This window comes from Saccopteryx leptura, chromosome 4 (genome assembly GCF_036850995.1).
Source record: "Saccopteryx leptura isolate mSacLep1 chromosome 4, mSacLep1_pri_phased_curated, whole genome shotgun sequence".
NCBI lineage: Eukaryota > Metazoa > Chordata > Mammalia > Chiroptera > Emballonuridae > Saccopteryx > Saccopteryx leptura.
In genome coordinates this window covers 173,919,075-173,937,846 of record NC_089506.1, presented here as the reverse complement: position 1 = coordinate 173,937,846, position 18,772 = coordinate 173,919,075, and the positions used below count along the sequence as shown (strand labels likewise).

The 18,772-nt window shown below is 42.6% G+C and overlaps 1 protein-coding gene across 1 annotated transcript in view; it reads right to left on the bottom strand.

Annotated features, from left to right (window-relative positions):
• Nucleotides 1-15,396: 15,396 nt before the first annotated feature.
• COMMD10 (COMM domain containing 10) overlaps nt 15,397-18,772 on the bottom strand; it is a 199,654-nt gene continuing 196,278 nt past the window's right edge. Inside the window, exon 7 of the mRNA XM_066382062.1 lies at nt 15,397-18,145. Within this exon, the coding sequence (XP_066238159.1) occupies nt 18,107-18,145 (39 nt within the window). The 3' untranslated portion in view covers nt 15,397-18,106. The remainder of the gene's footprint in view (nt 18,146-18,772) is intronic.

Here is an 18,772-nt window from a genome sequence, read left to right as displayed (position 1 = left end):
GCCTCCTCCACGTGGCCTTACTCTGCTCTCCACTCTGCTCTCTCCTCTAATGCTAATAATCCCAGGAACCGAGAGAACAAGCTCCTATTCTGCCCCTATTTTATAGGGTAGAAATCCAAACCTTTAATCCAATATACAAAATAGGGAAGTCTCTAATACAGTCACTTATCTGGGGCATGATGGGATTGCACCACCCCACATCAAAAAGGGTGGGAAAGGCTTAATCCCAAAACCAAGCCCCAGGCTCCAAGGATCCTGCCTGCCCACAGCCCACAGAGACACACATTAATATCACCTGGGCAACAGCTTCCACGTGGGCAGCGCCATCTTTAACAAAGTGAGCATAATACATTTTATCTACCCAACAATCCACCCCTATGCTCACTTTACTACCCACAATCTACATCACCGACATCCCTGTACAAGGAAATTAGAACATTACACAAATTACAACAGCAAAAATCATACAATTTCTATAATTACAAAGGTACATTTCACCAGTCTCTGAGCACTTTGCCCAAAGCACAAAATGTCCTCGGCCTTCTTTCTAGCTGTAAAGCCAGGAGCCACGACCAGGGCCACCATCACAGCAGCCTGGCCCATGCAGGTTCACATTGGATTCGGACAGTTGGTAAAAAAAACAATGGAGCCACAAACTGGTGGGCCATAGTCTTTAATCCTAGCTTGCACCCGGCGGGCAAGTAAAAACACACACTGGGCTCCAAAACCCACTCACATTCAGTGCTCACAAAGCTACTGATTTATCTGAGTTTCCTAGAATCAAAGGTTTCTAGCTCACCAGACTTTATTCACCTCTGTTCCCCATCTCCTTCCTTCTCCCTGCACAAACTGGCCTCTCAATCAACACTCCACCATCTTGGCTGCTTCCCCTCGCCACCTCCACGTGGTCTTTCTCTCCTCTCTGCTCTCTACTGCTAATCTCAGGAACCAAGAGCATAAGCTCTCGTTCTGCCCCTATTTTATAGTGTAGAAATCCAAACCTTTAATCCAATATACAAAACAGGGAAGTCTCTAATACAAAGTCACTTCTCTGAGGCATGATTGGATTGTACCGCCCTACATCAAAAAGGGTAGGAAAGGCTTAATCCCAAAACCAAGCCCCAGGCTACAAGGATTCTGCCTGCCTTTAGCTCACCCCAACACACATTAATATCACCTGGGCACAGCCTCCTCGTGGGCAGTGTCATCTTTAACAAAGTGAGCATAATACATTTTATCTGCCCAACACTAGCCATGGGAAAAGCTTCCCGGGACAGGGGAGTGCTTTCAGCAAAGCCACCCCTCACCCCCCTCAGGGTATTTCACATTGTCCAAAATCCGTAATCTGTAAGTCCATCGAACAAAGGAGCCAATGCCCACTCCAGTCGTAGTCCAGGAAATCAGTCCACGCACATGGGGCGTTAGCCACCCCCCTCATTTCTGCCATCCTGGCAGGTCTTACACTGTCCCAAAGAGGGGCACGTGGCAATGGCAGTCAGCATTTCCACCTCTGCTCCGGAGAGCATGTCCAGCCCTATGTCCCCAAATCATAGTCCTACCGGGGCCGTAGTAGGTGCTCCTTCCAGCTGGGCTTCCATCTTCTGGAGACTGCAGATCACAACTCCAGCCCAATTCTCCTCATCCTCCAAAAAGGAACTGGAAACACCAGCTCCTGCTGCCGGGCTTGAGTCCCGGGCTGCTGCCGCCTTCTGCTCCGCAGACCTTGCAACTCCAGCTCCGGCCTCAGCCTCAGCCTCCCACTGCTGCTGACTCTCCACAACGTCCAAGGCAATCTGCAACTCACGAACCTGTGAATCCTCCTCCAGCAGCTGCTCCATTTCCAGGTGAATCTCGCAAACCTGGTCGGGCTCTTTCTCCAGCGCTTCCTCCAGCTCCAGGGTCAGCATCTGTTTCTCCCACGTTTGCTCCAGCTCCTTCCACTGCTCGGTTTGCAGGTCCCGGCAGCCTCTTCCACAGAACTCTCAGTTTCCTCACGCATGGCTGTAAAAGTCAGCCAGCCTATGGTCCCCAAAAGGACAGCCATGGGGAACCATAACAGCAGCCAGTCCTCTACTCCACCACTCAAAGGTGGTGGTTGCTCCATACCGAACTGTATCGAATCCTGCCATAGACTACGCCAAATGTAAAGCCAGTAGCCAGGGCCACCACAGCTGCCACTATCAAAGCAGCCTGGCCCATGCAGGTTCGCATTGGATTCGGACAGTCGGTAAAGAAACAACGGAGCCAAAAACTGATGGGCCAACATCTTTAATCCTAGCTTGCACCTGGCGGGCAAGCAAAAAACACACACTGGGCTCCAAAACCCACTCACATTCAGTGCTCACAAAGCTACTGACTTATCCGAGCTTCCTAGAATCAAAGGTTTCTAGCTCACCAGACTTATTCACCTCTGTTCCCCATCTCCTTCCTTCTCCCTGCACAAACTGCACTAACTGGCTTCTCACTCAGCACTCCGCCATCTTGGCTGCTTCTCCTGCCTCCTCCATGTGGCCTTACTCTGCTCTCCACTCTGCTCTCTCCTCTAATGCTAATAATCCCAGGAACCGAGAGAACAAGCTCCTATTCTGCCCCTATTTTATAGGGTAGAAATCCAAACCTTTAATCCAATATACAAAATAGGGAAGTCTCTAATACAGTCACTTATCTGGGGCATAATGGGATTGCACCACCCCACATCAAAAAGGGTGGGAAAGGCTTAATCCCAAAACCAAGCCCCAGGCTCCAAGGATCCTGCCTGCCCACAGCCCACAGAGACACACATTAATATCACCTGGGCAACAGCTTCCACGTGGGCAGCGCCATCTTTAACAAAGTGAGCATAATACGTTTTATCTGCCTAACACATTTCCACAAAAGAAATGAAAATATGTGCCCTCGCAAAGACAAATACAATTGTTCATAGTGACCTTACTCATAATAGCCCCAAACTTAAAAGAAACTGAAATCACATACAGATAAACATTTTGGCACATCTACACAATGGAATACTCTTCAGCAATAAAAAGGAACAAAACTTTGGATAGATATAACAAAATAAACAGATCTAAAAAAATGCGGAACAAAGGAAGCCAGATACAAAGAGTACACACTGCCCTGGCCGGATAGCTGGCTGGTTGGAGCACTGCCCCAGGCGCAGAGGTTGCCGGTTTAATCCTGGTCAGGGAGCCAGCAGCAACAGATCTATGTTCCAGTCTCTCTCTCTTTCTCTCTCTTCCCATCCCCCCCCACTAAAATCAATAAATTAATAAAAATTTAAAAAGAGTACATACTGTATGCTTTCTGTTTACATGAAATTCTAGGATATGCAAAACTAAGTTGTAATGGCAGAAAACAAATCAATGGTTGCCTGGGGCCAGGGGCGGGAGCTTTTGGGATGGGGAAGTGTTCTACATCTTGACTGTCATGGAGACTTCATGGAAATGTGTATACATATTTGAAAAATTATTGAATTGTACAAATAAAATGATTATATTTCTTTGTATGCAAATTGAATCTCAATAAATTTTGACCAGAAATAAAAAATGAATTCTAGGGGTTTTTTTTTGTTTGTTTGTTTTTAGTGAGAGAGACAGAGAGACAGACAGAGAGAGGGACAGACAGGAACGAACAGACAGGCAGGCAGGGAGAGAGATGAGAAGCATCAATTCTTCATTGTGGCACCCTAGTTGTTCATTGATTGCTTTCTCATATGTACCTTAATTGGGGGTAGGGGGTGAGGGAGCTATAGCAGAGTGAGTGACCCCTTGCTCAAGACAGTGACCTTGAACTCAAGCCAGTGACCTTTGGGTTCAAGCCAGCAACCAAGGGGTTATATCTATGATCCCATGCTCAAGCCAGTGACCCCGTGCTCAAGAGGGTAAGCCCATGCTCAAGCCGGCGACCTCAGGGTTTTGAATCTGAGTCCTTTGTATCCCAGTCTGATGCTCTATCCACTGTGCCACCGCCTGGTCTGGTTAAACTCTAGTTTTTATACTTAGTTTTTAGACAGCTAGATATCACCATCCAGGGTGGTACATTGCAATGGAGCAAGGTATGACATTCCAAGGCCTGAGCTCTAGCCAGCTGCTGGACCAGAGCCCTGGGACTCATTTCCTCTTACACTCAATGACATCCCAGGTCTATATGTCCACTATTCTGAATGTTTCTGTTTACAGAATCCTATCCTAGTGTTAGGAGATGATGATGGCGTCGTGGCTAACAAGGAAGTTCCACGAAGAGCTGTTGAATTCCCAGAGTCTGGTACAGTACCTTTGAATGAATGAATAAGAAGAGTATTCCCAGAGGAAGGAAATCTTAGATCTCTAGACCAGTACATCTGTGAGGACGGAGAGAGTCAGGGTTGGAGAGGGAGAAAAACAGTGGCTTTGAAGACAGCCACCAGGCCAGGAAGTGCCTTGGTACTGGCTCTCAGAGCAAGCCCAGGCTGGGAAGTACACAACTCCAGCATTTGCAAGTCCTGGTGGTGTCTTTCCTCACTGATTTCAATGGGCCAGGTGAATAGAGTAATCCCCACCATAGCAAATTTCCTAGTGAGGGAAATTTTATTTCGTGTGAACCTGCAAACTCCCAACAAAATGCATCTCCAGCCAGCGCCAGCCTGTAAAGTACGACTCTCATTCCAGCAAACCTCCTTGCGGAGCACCTGGCCTCTGCCAGGATGCTTACAGGCAAGCCTGTTTTCTCTGGACCCATGTGTCTCTTGCTTCCCACCACAGAGGTGTATGCACATCCTGAATCAATTAATCGGCATGAGTTCCTTCTCAGTGACAACCATCCTAAACATGGCTTGACATAGCTCGCACAGCTCTTGCTTCATCCCCACTCCTCTTGGCTCACATGTAACCCATCTGTTGATGGAAAATTAGTGACACACAGTGTGTCACATGTGCCCATACATTCTCGGTAGGATTCAAGCTAGAAGTCATGCTTTCGGGGAAGCTTCAGTGGAGTCTGTTCCACAGAAGATTCCATCCCTTGGCTCCCTGGAAAAACATCTGATCAGAAAGAGCAAAATATCTTACTAAGTAAACCAACATGATAAAAGAAAACCATTAGCACAATTAAGTTGCAGATGTTGGAAACAGTGATGGAGAGGCTTTATGTGGGGGTGTAAGACCACCGCAGAGAAACCAGCCATGCTTTGAGGAGGGTAGGACATGGAACATTTTTGCTTTACCTCAAAAGCCTGTGATGCTGTGAATTAACAGGTGGCCAATTACCTTGAGCAGTCTATTTCTTTGACAGACTGCTAGTTGCTTTCCCAAAAGTAATAGTACTGGCAGGGGGATTTCTTGGATCCCCAACATAGAGTCTTTTGAACTACTAGGTAAAAGATAACCATATTTTGGGGTCTTTCCCCCATTTCCTGGGATGGCGCTTGTATCACCACCCCTTCTCAATTCACGTGAGGATCGTTGGTAAGGGTTTGGATTGAGGATCATGAGACCTGCCTTCCACCCCTGGCTCTACCAAGGAGGGGCCACATGACCTTAGAGAAGTCACTTATCTTTTCTGAGCCTCACAAGTAGTTAGATCACTTGGTATTTCCCTAGTTCCTTCAAGGTCTTTCCATATTGTTTTCATTTTATCTTCTACAATGTTCCTTTAACTTGTCTTCTAGTAGCAACCATTAACTTGGTTCCCAGTGGAGGCCAGTGCTGCTCTTTGACCTGCACTGAGGCAAATGCTGCTGCTCCCAATGCCATCTGATCAATTTTAATGAACAAATGAACGATTACCACATGTGTAAACAAATCCCTGACTCCTTCCTGTGTCTGCTTTCTGTGGGCTGCTGTTGTTTCCCTTCAAACAGGGATGTTAAAATTAATTTAAACCGTGCTCAGTTAGCCAGGACTTATTCAGAACTTTCTACGTATCAGGCATCAAAAATTCAAGTCCACGCCTGACCAGGTAGTGGTGCAGTAGATAGAGCATCGAACTGGGATGCGGAGGACCCAGGTTCGAAACCCTGAGGTCTTCGGCTTGAGCACGGGCTCATCGGGCTTGAACAAGGGGTTGCTGGCTTGAGCGTGGGATCATAGATATGACCCCATGGTCACTGGCATGAGCCCAAAGGTTGCTGGCTTGAGCCCAAGGTCATTGGCTTGAACAAGGGGTCACTTGCTCTTCTGGAGCCCCCTAGTCAAGGCAATATGAGAAAGCAATCATTGAACAACTAAGGTGCTGCAACGAAGAACTGATAATTCTCGTCTCTCTCCCTTCCTGTCTGTCCCTATCTGTCCCTTTCTCTGATTCTGCCTCTGTCAAAAAAAAAGAATTGAGGTCCATGAAGTGACCACTCTCCTGAGTGGGCACGCAGAGGGGGTGGAGGGAGTGCCCTGGGCTAGAGGCCTCGAGCATGCAGTCTCTGTCGAGGGCCACAGGAAAGTGCTCACCCAGCTGGGCCAGGGCTGCAAGTGGCTACAGGGCTGTGTTCTGGACTCACGGTTGGGGCAGAGCACCACCAGATGCCCTCTCAGCCACTCTGGAGTTCGACAGGGCAGCTGGTGGAACCTGCAGAAGAAACCCTTTCCCCGGCACTGTTCCTCCAGCACCCTCCCTGGGAAAGGAGCATAAAGGAGTTCCAACTGTTATGGCAGAACAGGTATTAAAGGGGACATTCAGAGTCAAGGCAAACACTGATCCCTAAACTGGGGCTCAGAAAGTCAGAGACCTGTGTGATCTTGAGGAGGCAACTTGCTGTCTCAGTTTGATTATTCATCTATAAAATGGAAACAATACTTGCCAATCTAATAAACAAGAATCCTGTGAGGATCTAATAAGATCAGGACGATGAAAGGGCTTTGTGGACTGTTTAGTGCTACACAGTCCCGGGGGTCGCTGCTGTACTAGTGTGGTCAGTATTACACCTGCAGTATTACACCAGCAAGCGGGGGGATGTTCCACCTGGTGTTAAGGCCGTGGAGATGAGATCCTGTCTTATTTATTTTGAATTCCTGGCACCTAACACACTAACTGGCACAAAGCAGGCAGTTAGTGAGTGTTTGTTACCAGAACTGACTGTTTAACTCATTTACGGATCGTCTCATTAGTGGAGGGGCTGAAGCCGAACGCAACGCTGTGCCCGACCAGGACCGACCGCGGCTCCTCAGACGGCCCACACCGAGGTCCTCATCCCTCTCCCCACCACCAGGAAGCTGCGGAGGAGTCAGTAGGGGAGCTTCTGCCCCCGGAACAGCCTCTTCCTGGGGCAATACCTCTACTGGAGATCCCAACACCCAAGCAGGACAAGAGAACTGCAGCGGGACCTCACTTGTTGGCCTATTAAATAGTTGATGAATAAGTAAGCGTATAAATGAATGAATAGACAGAGTTGTCCAGTTAAGCTCCTGCCCAGCATCCTATTTGAATGATAGTCATAAGACTACCAAAATGCGTTCTCCTTAAATATATCGCCTTAAAAACACACACACAAATCATTGTCCATTTCTTTCTCTATTATTCCCTTCCTTTTTAAAATAAATGAAATCAAGGTATATATTCAAAGCAACTGATTTATTCATTTATTTGTTGTACTTGTGCAGCAGAAAGCTCACAGTAGAATATAGCAGAGCTCTGTCTGGCCATCTTGGGCACTGCTGTGTAAGGTCCGAAGCTGTCTGATTTCTGAAGTCTGTCTTTGCAAGAAGGGCAAGTTCCTGGTGGTCCGTGCTCCCACACTGCCTGCCCTGGGACTGCTGCTGATTCATGTAGGGAGGGAGGAAGCTGGGAGCAAGCTGTGGCTGGAAGGGGCAAAAACTGAGGACCTGCTGATGGGTCTGGGAGAGAAGCCTCCGCCATCTGGCCTTCCTCCCCCACAAAGGCAGTCCTGCAGGAGAAGCAGGAAAAGGCAAGCAAATTCAATTACTTTGAAACATATCCTGGGATATTTCAGAGTTCCCTGCAGGGGGCTGAAATGCTCTTTAAAGCTAAACATCACATAGAATTAGAAAAAAATTTTTGTCCCGCCTATAACACATTTTGTGGATGAAGTTCAGCCACTAAGCATATAGCTTTGGGCCTGCGGATGGTTAACTGTCTGAGGCAGAAACAACTTGGTTTGCTCTGCTTTTGATACACACTGGAATGGGTTAAATATTTGGTGGTGGTGGTGGTAGGGGGGAAACTAACACATGGAGGAAGTCTTTCTTTCATTCCTCCTCTGAAGCAAATCCTGTGGGTTTCATGATGTGCCAGACCCTCTTGTAGGTAACTAAACAGACTTAGAAAAGAAGGCACGAAAGTAGCCCTGAAGTGGCTTGGATGTCTGTTACTGGAGCACATAAGAGTAACTTGATCAGTTAATATAATCCCACTTTCTCTCCATTTCCTACTTGGCCATGTTGCATTGTAAACGTTTAGTCTGGAAAGAGAAAAAATACTGTTTTTTGATTGTTCTTCTCCTCCCACATATTCAGCAAATAGTCAAAAGACAGAATGGTGTCAGGCTACCAAAGGTACATTCATACCTTCTTCGCTTCTTAGGGAGCTGGAGGGAGAAGTTCAAGTTCTCACTCAGAGGCCCTGACCAGTTGACTCAGCAGTCAAGTGTCAGCCCAGAGTGTGGATGTCCCAAGTTCAATTCCCAGTCAGGGCACACAGGAGAAGCGACCATCTGCTTCTCCACCTCTCTCTCGCTCTCTTCTCCTGTAGCCATGGCTTGAATGGTTCAAGCAAGTTGTTCCTGGCCACTGAGGATGCCTCCATGGCCTCCACCTCAGGTGCTAAAATAGCTTGGTTGCTGAGCAATAGAACAGCAGCTCCAGATGGGCAGAGTATAGTCCAGTAGGGTGCTTGTTGGGTGGATCTCAGCCGGGTTGCATGCAGGAGCTGGTCTGTCTGCCTTCCTGCCTCTCACTTAAAAAAAAAAATCTCTCAGAAATGTACAGGAAGGTAAGTATGAGGTCACTTTCTATCCTGCCAGGAACTGGTCTCACTGGTCTATTTGGTCTATTGTATCAGGTGAGTAGCCAATGAGCCTTTAAAATTGACTCAGCAATGTCTCCCCTCTATTTTCAGAGAAGTGGATGTTTTGCTTATTTAGAATGGATGGCTAGTGTCAAGATGATCTTCAGAGGGAGTGGGAGTCATTGATTTTAAAGCCTTCTTCTCATACTCAGTGCCCACTGGAGAGTTGAAAGGTATGAATCGATGCCTTTGATATTTTTGCCATAGCTCTCTACACATTTACCACTAAAAAATAAGACATATTTGCTAAGAGGAGCTATAGGGGACAAAGGAGAAATTGTGATTGCATTTAATGGCACTCGACTAGAGAACCTTTAAATGTCCAAATCTTGTCCTGCCAATCACACCTCAACCCTTGACATTTCCAAGGCAACTGCATACAGAAAGACTAGCAGCAATGAGACACAAAGTGACACTTTAGTATTACCTTTCAGAGCTTAAAACCTAAGAGCTTGAAACTTTACCTAAGGCTCGGTTTAGAGTACACAGTTCACTTGTAGGGCTTAAGAAGGACCCTTCTGCCCTCCTCCCCTACTTACCTCAGCTTCGCCTCAAATTTTGAACTACAACAAGTCCCTTCAGCCACAGGGCACGAAACTAAAGCAATGATGCACTCCCGAGGCAGAGAAAGATGGCGGCTAGGCCCCTAAGGGATCCTTGGTTCTCCTGGCAATTCCAACTCATGGAATAAACGCAGGAAGTGTAACAGAGGAGCACCACAAGCAGATACGGTCTTTTTATAGTGCTCTGTCCATCAGTAAACATGGCAAACCAATAGTTTATAATTGATGAAGCAGGATGGTAAGTCATTCTCTATTATGAGACATGGGGGAGCTAGAAAGCAAAACCGGAAATTAGATGAAAACCAGAAGCATCCCTTTCCCCACAAAACATGCATCCTCTCCTCACAAAAACGTTGTTTGAAACCCTCTACAGAAAACCTTATGCAATGAGGTGTATTTTAGTAAAAAAAAAAAAAAAAATACACATTTCGTTTAGAAAGCTGATGAAATAAGGAGTAATTATTTAATTAGATGAGAATTTTTCATTACTCAAAAAATATGATTTCATAGAAAGAAATTTTGACTTTGTGAGGTCCTACCTTTTCAGGCAGACCTTTTTGAAATCCTGGAACCCCCAGAGCAGACTATAGAGCCAAACATGAAAATTAATAAAGTGATTTTGAAATTATCCTGATTACAAATTTAACTGAAAGTGTAAACTAAAAAAAAGGGGCCCAAAAATATAAACGCATTGATGGGAATGGCATTAAACAAGGAGAATGATCCAGGACAAATCAGCGATGGAAGGAGTGGTTCCCAGAAGCCAGAGGAAAAGCATTGCACTATAAAACCAGCACATGTGGGCAACTCTCCCGTGCTGCCTGAAGGGCTTCCCAGGCAGATGGTGGGCACATTCTCCCGGCCCCCCAGGTCAGGAGACCTATCAGCACGTCTGAGCCTACTCAGAACTTCGTAAGACCTCCCTTTACAAGGGAGGTGAACAGCAAAGGTGCCACCCCGAGTCCTTCACGCCTGACCTGGGTAATTTGCAAGTCCAGAAAGCAGATGTACCCAAGCTTGCTGATGTTTTATTACTACTCTAGTCAGTTTAGCTCACACAAGCAAAGCACAGAACATACCTCTTCTTCTGTTTCTTCTTTTAAATTTTTTTTATCAAGAGAGAGGGACAGACAGGTAGGGAATGAGAAGCATCAATTCTTTGTTGTGACACCTTAGTTGTTCATTGACTGTGGAGCTTCAACCGAGCCAGTGACCCCTTGTTCAAGCCAGTGGCCTTTGGGCTCAAGCTAGTGACCATGGGGCTATGTCCATGATTCCATGCTCAAGCCAGTGACCCTGTGCTCAAGCAGGCAATCTTGGGGTTTTGAACCTGGGTCCTCTGCATCCCAGGTTGACATTCTATCCACTTCGCCACCTCATGGTCAGGCCAGAACACACTTCTCAGTATGAATCAACAAAACTCTGACAGAGATGGCCTGTTCAGCTATGAGGTAGAAAGGTGCTATAAATTGTCATTCTATTAAGAAGAAACTGACCCCTCACGTTGGACTCTACGTTTGACAGAATGGTCTTGGCCGCAGAGAGAAAACCTGAAGTAAAGTGACACACAACAGCTTTCTGCCTGCTCTCTGCATCTTGTGTGCACTCTGCATTATCTACGTGAACTTGTTCAGATGTTTGTACAGCTTGCATATTTGTGGTAACTTGGAACAATCCTGTAAGGGGAAACTTCTTTCTGAAACTTTGTCACTGAATTGCCCCACATTAGTGGAGAAAAAGCCTCTTTGTAGGCTCACAAAATCTATACATATTCAACATACATCTCCATATAACAATATAGTGAGATGTCTTTCTGGAGCACTTCATTTGATCTGGTCACATAAATCACCTCTGAATTTCGTAGGAATGCAATGCCGTTTCAGTCTTTGCAGCATTAGCACCAGAAGCATGTCTAGATCAATGTCACGACTATCATAAATCTCACAGCAGTGAGAGAACCTGCTCTAGCATTCTGCACAAGTAAAGTACGGAACAGACTTTGAGAAATTTGGGTCTCTAGCAGGTTAATGGCTTTTATTCTCCTTGTGTATATGTCTTGCTCCATGACCGAAAGGATCAATGACTTCAGGAGATCCTCCCCTGAAGAGATGTGGGCTATTCCCTAACAGGGTTATCAAAGTATTTAGCTTAGCAGTTGGAACACTACTCTTGTAAATCTAAGGTTTATGATAGCAGTTTGTTTTTTTAGAACTCAGATGGTACTGTGCAAAAAAGAGAGACAGAAGGAGAAAAAAACTATTATAGATTTCATCGATTCATTCAGCCAATATTTCTTAAGTACCCTGATGTTCACAGGACTACGTATTACATCAGCATGTAACAGGGAGAGGCTGGATCACCAAGTTGAGCGCATGGTCCGGGATATATGAGTCACCGCTTCCTCTGATCATTTGGAAAATTACTGTGCTCTGCTGCCAAAGCCTAACCGCATTCCCGGACAGGGGATGCTGGAGCTTCCCATGCTGAAGTGTTAGAGCAGCCTGGTTCTGGTGACAGCTTTTCGCTTTGTTAAGGGGTAGCCTGGTTGAACCTGTAGGAAGAATCTGAAATGTGGACTAGAAACAGCACAAAAGAAATATGGCAATCTCAGAAACAAGGAGATGGGGGGAAACCTTGAGAAATCACTGAGCTCTGTCCGTGCCTCCCAGCAAATCTACATTCATTACAGTAGAGAAAACCTTACTACTGGCTTTTCCTTAAAACAATTTAGGTAGGATGAATGTACTGTATTCTTTAAACTCTGTTTCAGAAATAAATGCAGCTATTAAATTTACTATTAACTGCTTTTTCCTTCTTTCCTTTACTTAGATTCCTTTGAAGAAAAAATATTTTAAGCCTGAACTGTGGTGACACAGTAGATAGAGCATCGACCTGGAACACTGAGGTCGCTGGTTCAAAACCCTGGGCTTGCCTGGTCAAGGCACATATGGGAGTTGATGCTTCCTGCTCCTCCCCTCCTTCTCTCTCTCTCTCTCTTATTTCTCTCTGCCCTCTCTAAAAAAAAAAAAAGAAAATGAATAGAAAAATATTTTCAAAATACCAAGTCTTTACAAAATGAGATTCTGAAATTCTCATTAAAAGATGCTAAAAATGACTGAACTCTGGTTTTACTAAGGGAACATTATTATATATTCATTATTTTTCCTGCCTTGGAGATTAAAACATTTCCTTTAATCCTGTAGCATCCTTTCACTACATATTTATAGCCTGGCCTGGCTTCCACGTTCTTGTCTTTGCAGACTATTTCTTTTGAAACAAAAACTAACAACCTTCCATTTCAAATAAAACAAATAAAGCAGGCTATGAACACTGCCATCATTTAAATCCGAATCGCAGGCCGCCCGTCAGCTAGAACAACCTTACAATTCAGAGAAAAGCAAGAGACATTTAAAAAGATTCGGGGCAGGGGGGGGGGGGGGGGGGGGGGAGAAGAGGTAGGACGAGGAAGCAATGCTAAAATCCTTGAAATTCCCCAAATTTATAAATGCCATTAAACTTTACTATAAAATCCCTCAAATTAATGTGTTCCTAATTTTAGCATTAAATGAGGCGTGTGCATTGAGTAGAACCATTTGCATAATAATGACAAAAATCAAAGTTTTAGGGAAGCACAATCGTCTCATCTGAAACTTACATTCTAATTCCTGAGCAGCTTCTGACTAATGAGCCTGAACAAGTCAGAATTGTCCTGGCCCTCTTCTTCAACAGTGGAAAAGGGATTAAAAGATTTTGGAGAAAATTTATTCTACTGATGGTTTCTCAAAATTTTACTTCCATCTAGCCCCATTGGGGGAGTAGGATGAATATATCATATATCCCCCTGGTAGCTCTGCGAATCCAGACTGAAGTTGCCCATTTTCTCTCTAACATTTATATGTACTTGAACTATATGACAAAATATTCATCTCTGTAAAAATATAAATGCTCTAAATTATTGGCTAAGTAAAATCATGTTACCCCCACATTAGTTAGGCTATGGGCTAATCTGCTGTATTAACAAGATCGCAAATACAGTTCCTCCAACAAGATGTTTTATTTCACATGTGAACAGCCTGGAGACAGCCGCTTGTTAAGGGCATATGGGCAGTACTGCTCCGTGAGGACATTCAGGCCCCAGCTTCCTTCCATGTGTGGTCCCCGCCCCTTCAGGCATCATCCTTGTCTGCTCCGTCAAAGCTCACTCAGCTCCAAATCTGTTTCAAACTTGGAAACAGAAAAGTGAAGATGAGTATCATTTTCACTTACATTTCATAGGTGAGACCTAGTCACATGGCTTTAGTAGCTGCCAATGGGAAACATAATTTCCAATTCAGTACTTCTAATTAAAGTAAAAGTGATGTGACAGAAATATATATCACATCTATTTTATAGATTTATGTATCTGCTATATTCCTCTGGAGACACCCTAGGGAAGCATGATATAAGGCACGGTCTGCAAACTCTTCCAGTAAAGAGCCAGGCAGTAAATATTTTAGGCTTTCTGTTGCAACTACTCAACTCTGCTGTTGTAGTGCAAAGGTGCTGTAGACTACATGACTCTATCAACGAAAAGCCTGACTGCTGTTTCAGTTATCTATTACAGCATAAGAAATTACTATAAATTTAGACGTTTAAATTAACGCACACTTATTATCTCACAAATACTGTGAATCAGGAGTCTGGGCCCTTCACGTAGGATGTCACAAGGCTGCCATCACAGTCAGTTGGACTAGATTCTCCTCTGGAGGCTTGCCTGGGAAGGAATCCACCTCTGATCTCAATTAGGTTGTATGCAGATGTATTTCCTTGTGGCTGTAGGGCTGAAGGCCCAGGGCCTCAGTGGCTTGCTGGCTGAGCCATCCTCCCTGTCTAGCCCACTTTTCACTCTGTTCTTCCATCGCTTCATTCTAACTCATCCTACAGGACTTGGCTCACATCTCATTTCCTCAAAGAAGCTTTCCTCGATGCCCCAAGGTCCCATCTTGTATTTTCATAATAGAATTCGATTATTTTTCATCCCATACTTATTACATCTTGCTTTTTTGAAAAACTGTCTAACTTATATGCTTCAAAAAGCCAGAAACTATATTTATTTTGCTTATCACTGTTAACATAGTGTCTCCGGTACATAGTTCCTGACACCACAGGAACTCACCGAATCCTTAAATACTGTGCTATTGCCTCTCATATTTGCTCATTTGAGAAAAGTTTCCTCTTCAATCCCTCTGGAGTTAACAACATAACATATTCAAAGTAATTAGTGAGGTTCCAGTTTTCAACACACTTTCACCCCACACTCTTCCCAAACCCAATCCAGGTTAAGAACATTGAGAATGAAATGTACAGTAGGAGGAAGGGGCTACTGACGTGGGTTTGAGGCAGGTGAATACTCACTTCTTGTTGGTAGGAGTATAAACTGGTATGAACCTTTGGAGAAACGATTTATCAATATGCAAACATAGCCTTAAATATAAACAAATAAAAACATGCACAGTGTGTGTGTGTGTGTGTGTATTCACTGGCATTTAGGATGTCTAAAATTATAAAAACCAAATGTTTCTAAGAGGTTGGTAGGTAATTCTAGGAAGTGAGATGGCAAAACAGAGAAGGAACTTTTTTCTTTTTTCCAATGGGTAATTATTACTTTCTATAATAAAATTACATTAAAGGTAAAAATAGAAAATAAATCTTCATACTTTTGACATTATAATCCCACCTCTAGGGACCTATACTAATAAAATAACGAGAGATGTGGTTTATGACTTATATATAATATTTACCAGTGAGTTCTTTAGTTCTTTCAAGTTTAAAAAATTGAAAATAACATTCAACAATAGATTAGATATGCAGCTCACTCAAATTTAATATACATTAAAATTATGTTTTAGACAATAACGACAAGAAAATGCTCATACTATAATGTTATATAAGCAAAAAAAAAGTATGAAACTGTATTTATGGCATGATTCCAATTTGCTAGGAAAAGAAGGTTAAAACAAAGAGAAAGATAGATGGATAGGAATAAAACCACCCATAAAGTCTACCAAGATGTCATTAATGGCCACTTCAGGATGCTGAGATTCTATAAATTATAAATTTAGGCTACTCATTATTTTTTGTTATTTACTAATTAAAAATAATCATATTTTATAATTAAAGAATTGCAGGTATTATTTGTAGTAGGTATAAAAATAGTACAGTGTTTTTTTTCTAACAAGTGATTCTATTTTTAGTCAAGCCTCATGTCGAGTATTCATACACGGCATTTATTTGCTAAGATAGTAAGTTCTAGTCCCCACTTACCCTATTATTTCTCTTACAAAGTAACACACATTTAGTACATTTTGGGAATATCTTCTTTGACTTGTATATCAAAATAACAGCGGTACCTTAGAGAATAAAATGATCTGCAATTAAATATATTTCAGGAAAAATTATGTTCTTAGTTAGAATTACACCTACTTGTCCTTTCTTCAATGCCTTTAATCAGATTTTCTTGAACTAGACTAACAGAGAGAAAATTCTTTACCAGATTTTTGTCTAGTTTACTCTTAGAGAATATAAAACCAGTCCTTTCAGGAGTCATAAAATGAGCTACTATTAGAAAATTCATTTTGAACTGTCACTTTTAATTTAGACACTACATTGGGGTTAAGCTGGCTACTGAAGTAATGTTAATTTATACCTATCTATTATGATCAGGAAAGCCTAGCAAATTCAATTTGAGATGATGTATGTTTATTTGTACATAAGAAGTCTGAAAGAATATTTATCAAAATGTTTATAGTAGGTAGTTCCCTCTGGGGCCTGGTAGAATAGAACATAAAAAAATACGAGATCCCACGAGACACATTTGGAGATAAATCTCATTATATTACAAATATGTCTTCCAGATATAGTGTCAATGGAAATATGAGTTTAAAAACTTTATTTATTCTTTTTTTTAGCAAGAGAGAGACACAGACAGGAAGGGAGAGAGATGAGAAGCATCAACTCATAGTTGTAGCACCTTAGTTGTTCATTGATTGCTTTCTTATACGTGCCTTGGTAGGGGAAATGGGGAGGTCTCCAGGGGCTCCAGCTGAGCCAGTGACCCCTTGCTCAAGCCAGCAACGTTTGGGATCAAGCCAGTGACCATGGGGTCATGTCTATGATCCCACACTCTAGCCAGTGACCCCACGCTTAAGGTGGTGAACCCGTGCTGAAGCCAGATGAGCTCAAGCCAATGACCTCGGGGTTTCAAACCTGGGTCCTCAGTGTCCCGGGCTGATGCTCTATCCATTGTGTCACTGCCTGGTCAGGCTAGAAACTTTTTAAATTTATCAATTATGGACAGTAACTGTAACATTAACTTTCTGAAATTACCCAAACTCGTAATCTTTGTAAGCAACAACACAGAAGCACATATATAAATAAGGGCATCAATTCTATATACTGAACATTTATTTGGGAGACACTTGCATTACTCAGATACCTCATATAAAGACTGTGATTTAATATCAATGGGTCTGTTTGTTTAGGACATTTCTAAAATCAAATTCCTTAATGTGAAGAAAAGTCATGTTTGAATCAATCTCTTTTTCTTGCTCACCTCCTTTCACTCTTTCCTCTTTCTCTCCCTCTCTGTCTCCCTGAAAACAACATCGAACAAATATTTCGTTTATAAAAAATTCAACTGATGTCAGGCAACCATACTCATACTTATTTATATTCATAGCATAAAATACTGGGCACTTCAGTTTGACAAAATCTAATACAAAAAATTATATTGACTTAAATTAATTAACATATTTACAGAAAGAGAATGTAAAAGGTTATCTGTTTTGAAATTTTAAGAATACTCAATTAGCACTTATTACAATTCTTTTTATTCAAAATTTGAATTGGCCTCCCACACTTGGAAGTGACTCATTATTAATCTGCAGCACAAAGAAAAGCATACAAAAATCTGGGCTGTTATTAAATCATTAAACTCAGAGAAAAAAATAAAAGTGCACAGAGAAGCTTACGCAGGAATTACCTGATATACTACTACTATCTCTATTTTTAATTTCTTTCCAGATTATTTCCAAAGCAAAATATACTCATTATGTTTAAGGGAAAATATTGTAATGTGTTTGATTGCATGTGGCTGTTTTCTCACTTTTATTAATGTAATTACTGAAGTTCTATATTCTAATGTATACATACTTTGTATCCATGGACCCTGCTTGACGCCTATAGGTGTCATCAAGTACATAAAAATAAACTTGCTAGGCAATAAAGCAAAAATAGTACAGTAAGAATAATACAGTATTCACATTTGCTTTTTTTTTTAATCAAAAGTGATTTTAATAATTGCTTGCTATTGACTCACAGAATGAGAGGATGTGTATTAGAAACTTAAGTCCTCAGAAAATTATTTCCCTTAGCTATTATTTGTCTAAGAAGTGATAAACCATATCATTTACAAGAAGAAAATTACTGAATCCTTCCGAACACAACCTGACAGTGTATCTTCAAAGCAAAATAATGAGGTGGCGGGAGTGTGATGGAGAAACCAGTCTTCAGGAACATCATGTGAGGGAGTCCAGCTGCGCTTGTATGGTCTCGAGCTGTTTACAAAGACAAACAGGAGAGAACGTTAGTGAAGAGAGAGAAACCCACATGAAATGTTGCTTAGAAACATGCGAATAGAAGGGAAAGAATGGTAACGGCAACTCTGCATAGTAACTCCATGCACATAGCAATAAATGTACCCCTGACAATGTTTTATCTCTATGTGAAAATATTAGAATTCATGCTTGCTAAGTTTTCATATTTGTAAAGGAGGATTTCTGGTTACTACTGTTTTAAATACCCCCAGCTGTTTCATTTTAAATGATCACTACATAAGATTTTAAAAGGGGGTGGTGGTGATTTCCTAGATTACAAAATCAGTATTTGGAAAAACCCATAAAATATGCTCAAAAGTAAGCCTTTAACGACTGGCATCTTCATTTTCCCTTTCTCCAAGAAATTAAAATACTTCACATTACTTTTATATCTAAAGTGCCAGTGTGGCTAGGTACCACATAATTCATTACTTATTGCTTTGCTTTAATTAAAACCATTTCCATTTTCTCCCGGATTTAGTTTGTCAGATTCTCTTCATCTCGGCATCTTACTGCTGTGAAACATAAGGTGTTCACAAGTCAAGTTTAAAGAATTTAGGCCCTGGCCGGTTGGCTCAGCGGTAGAGC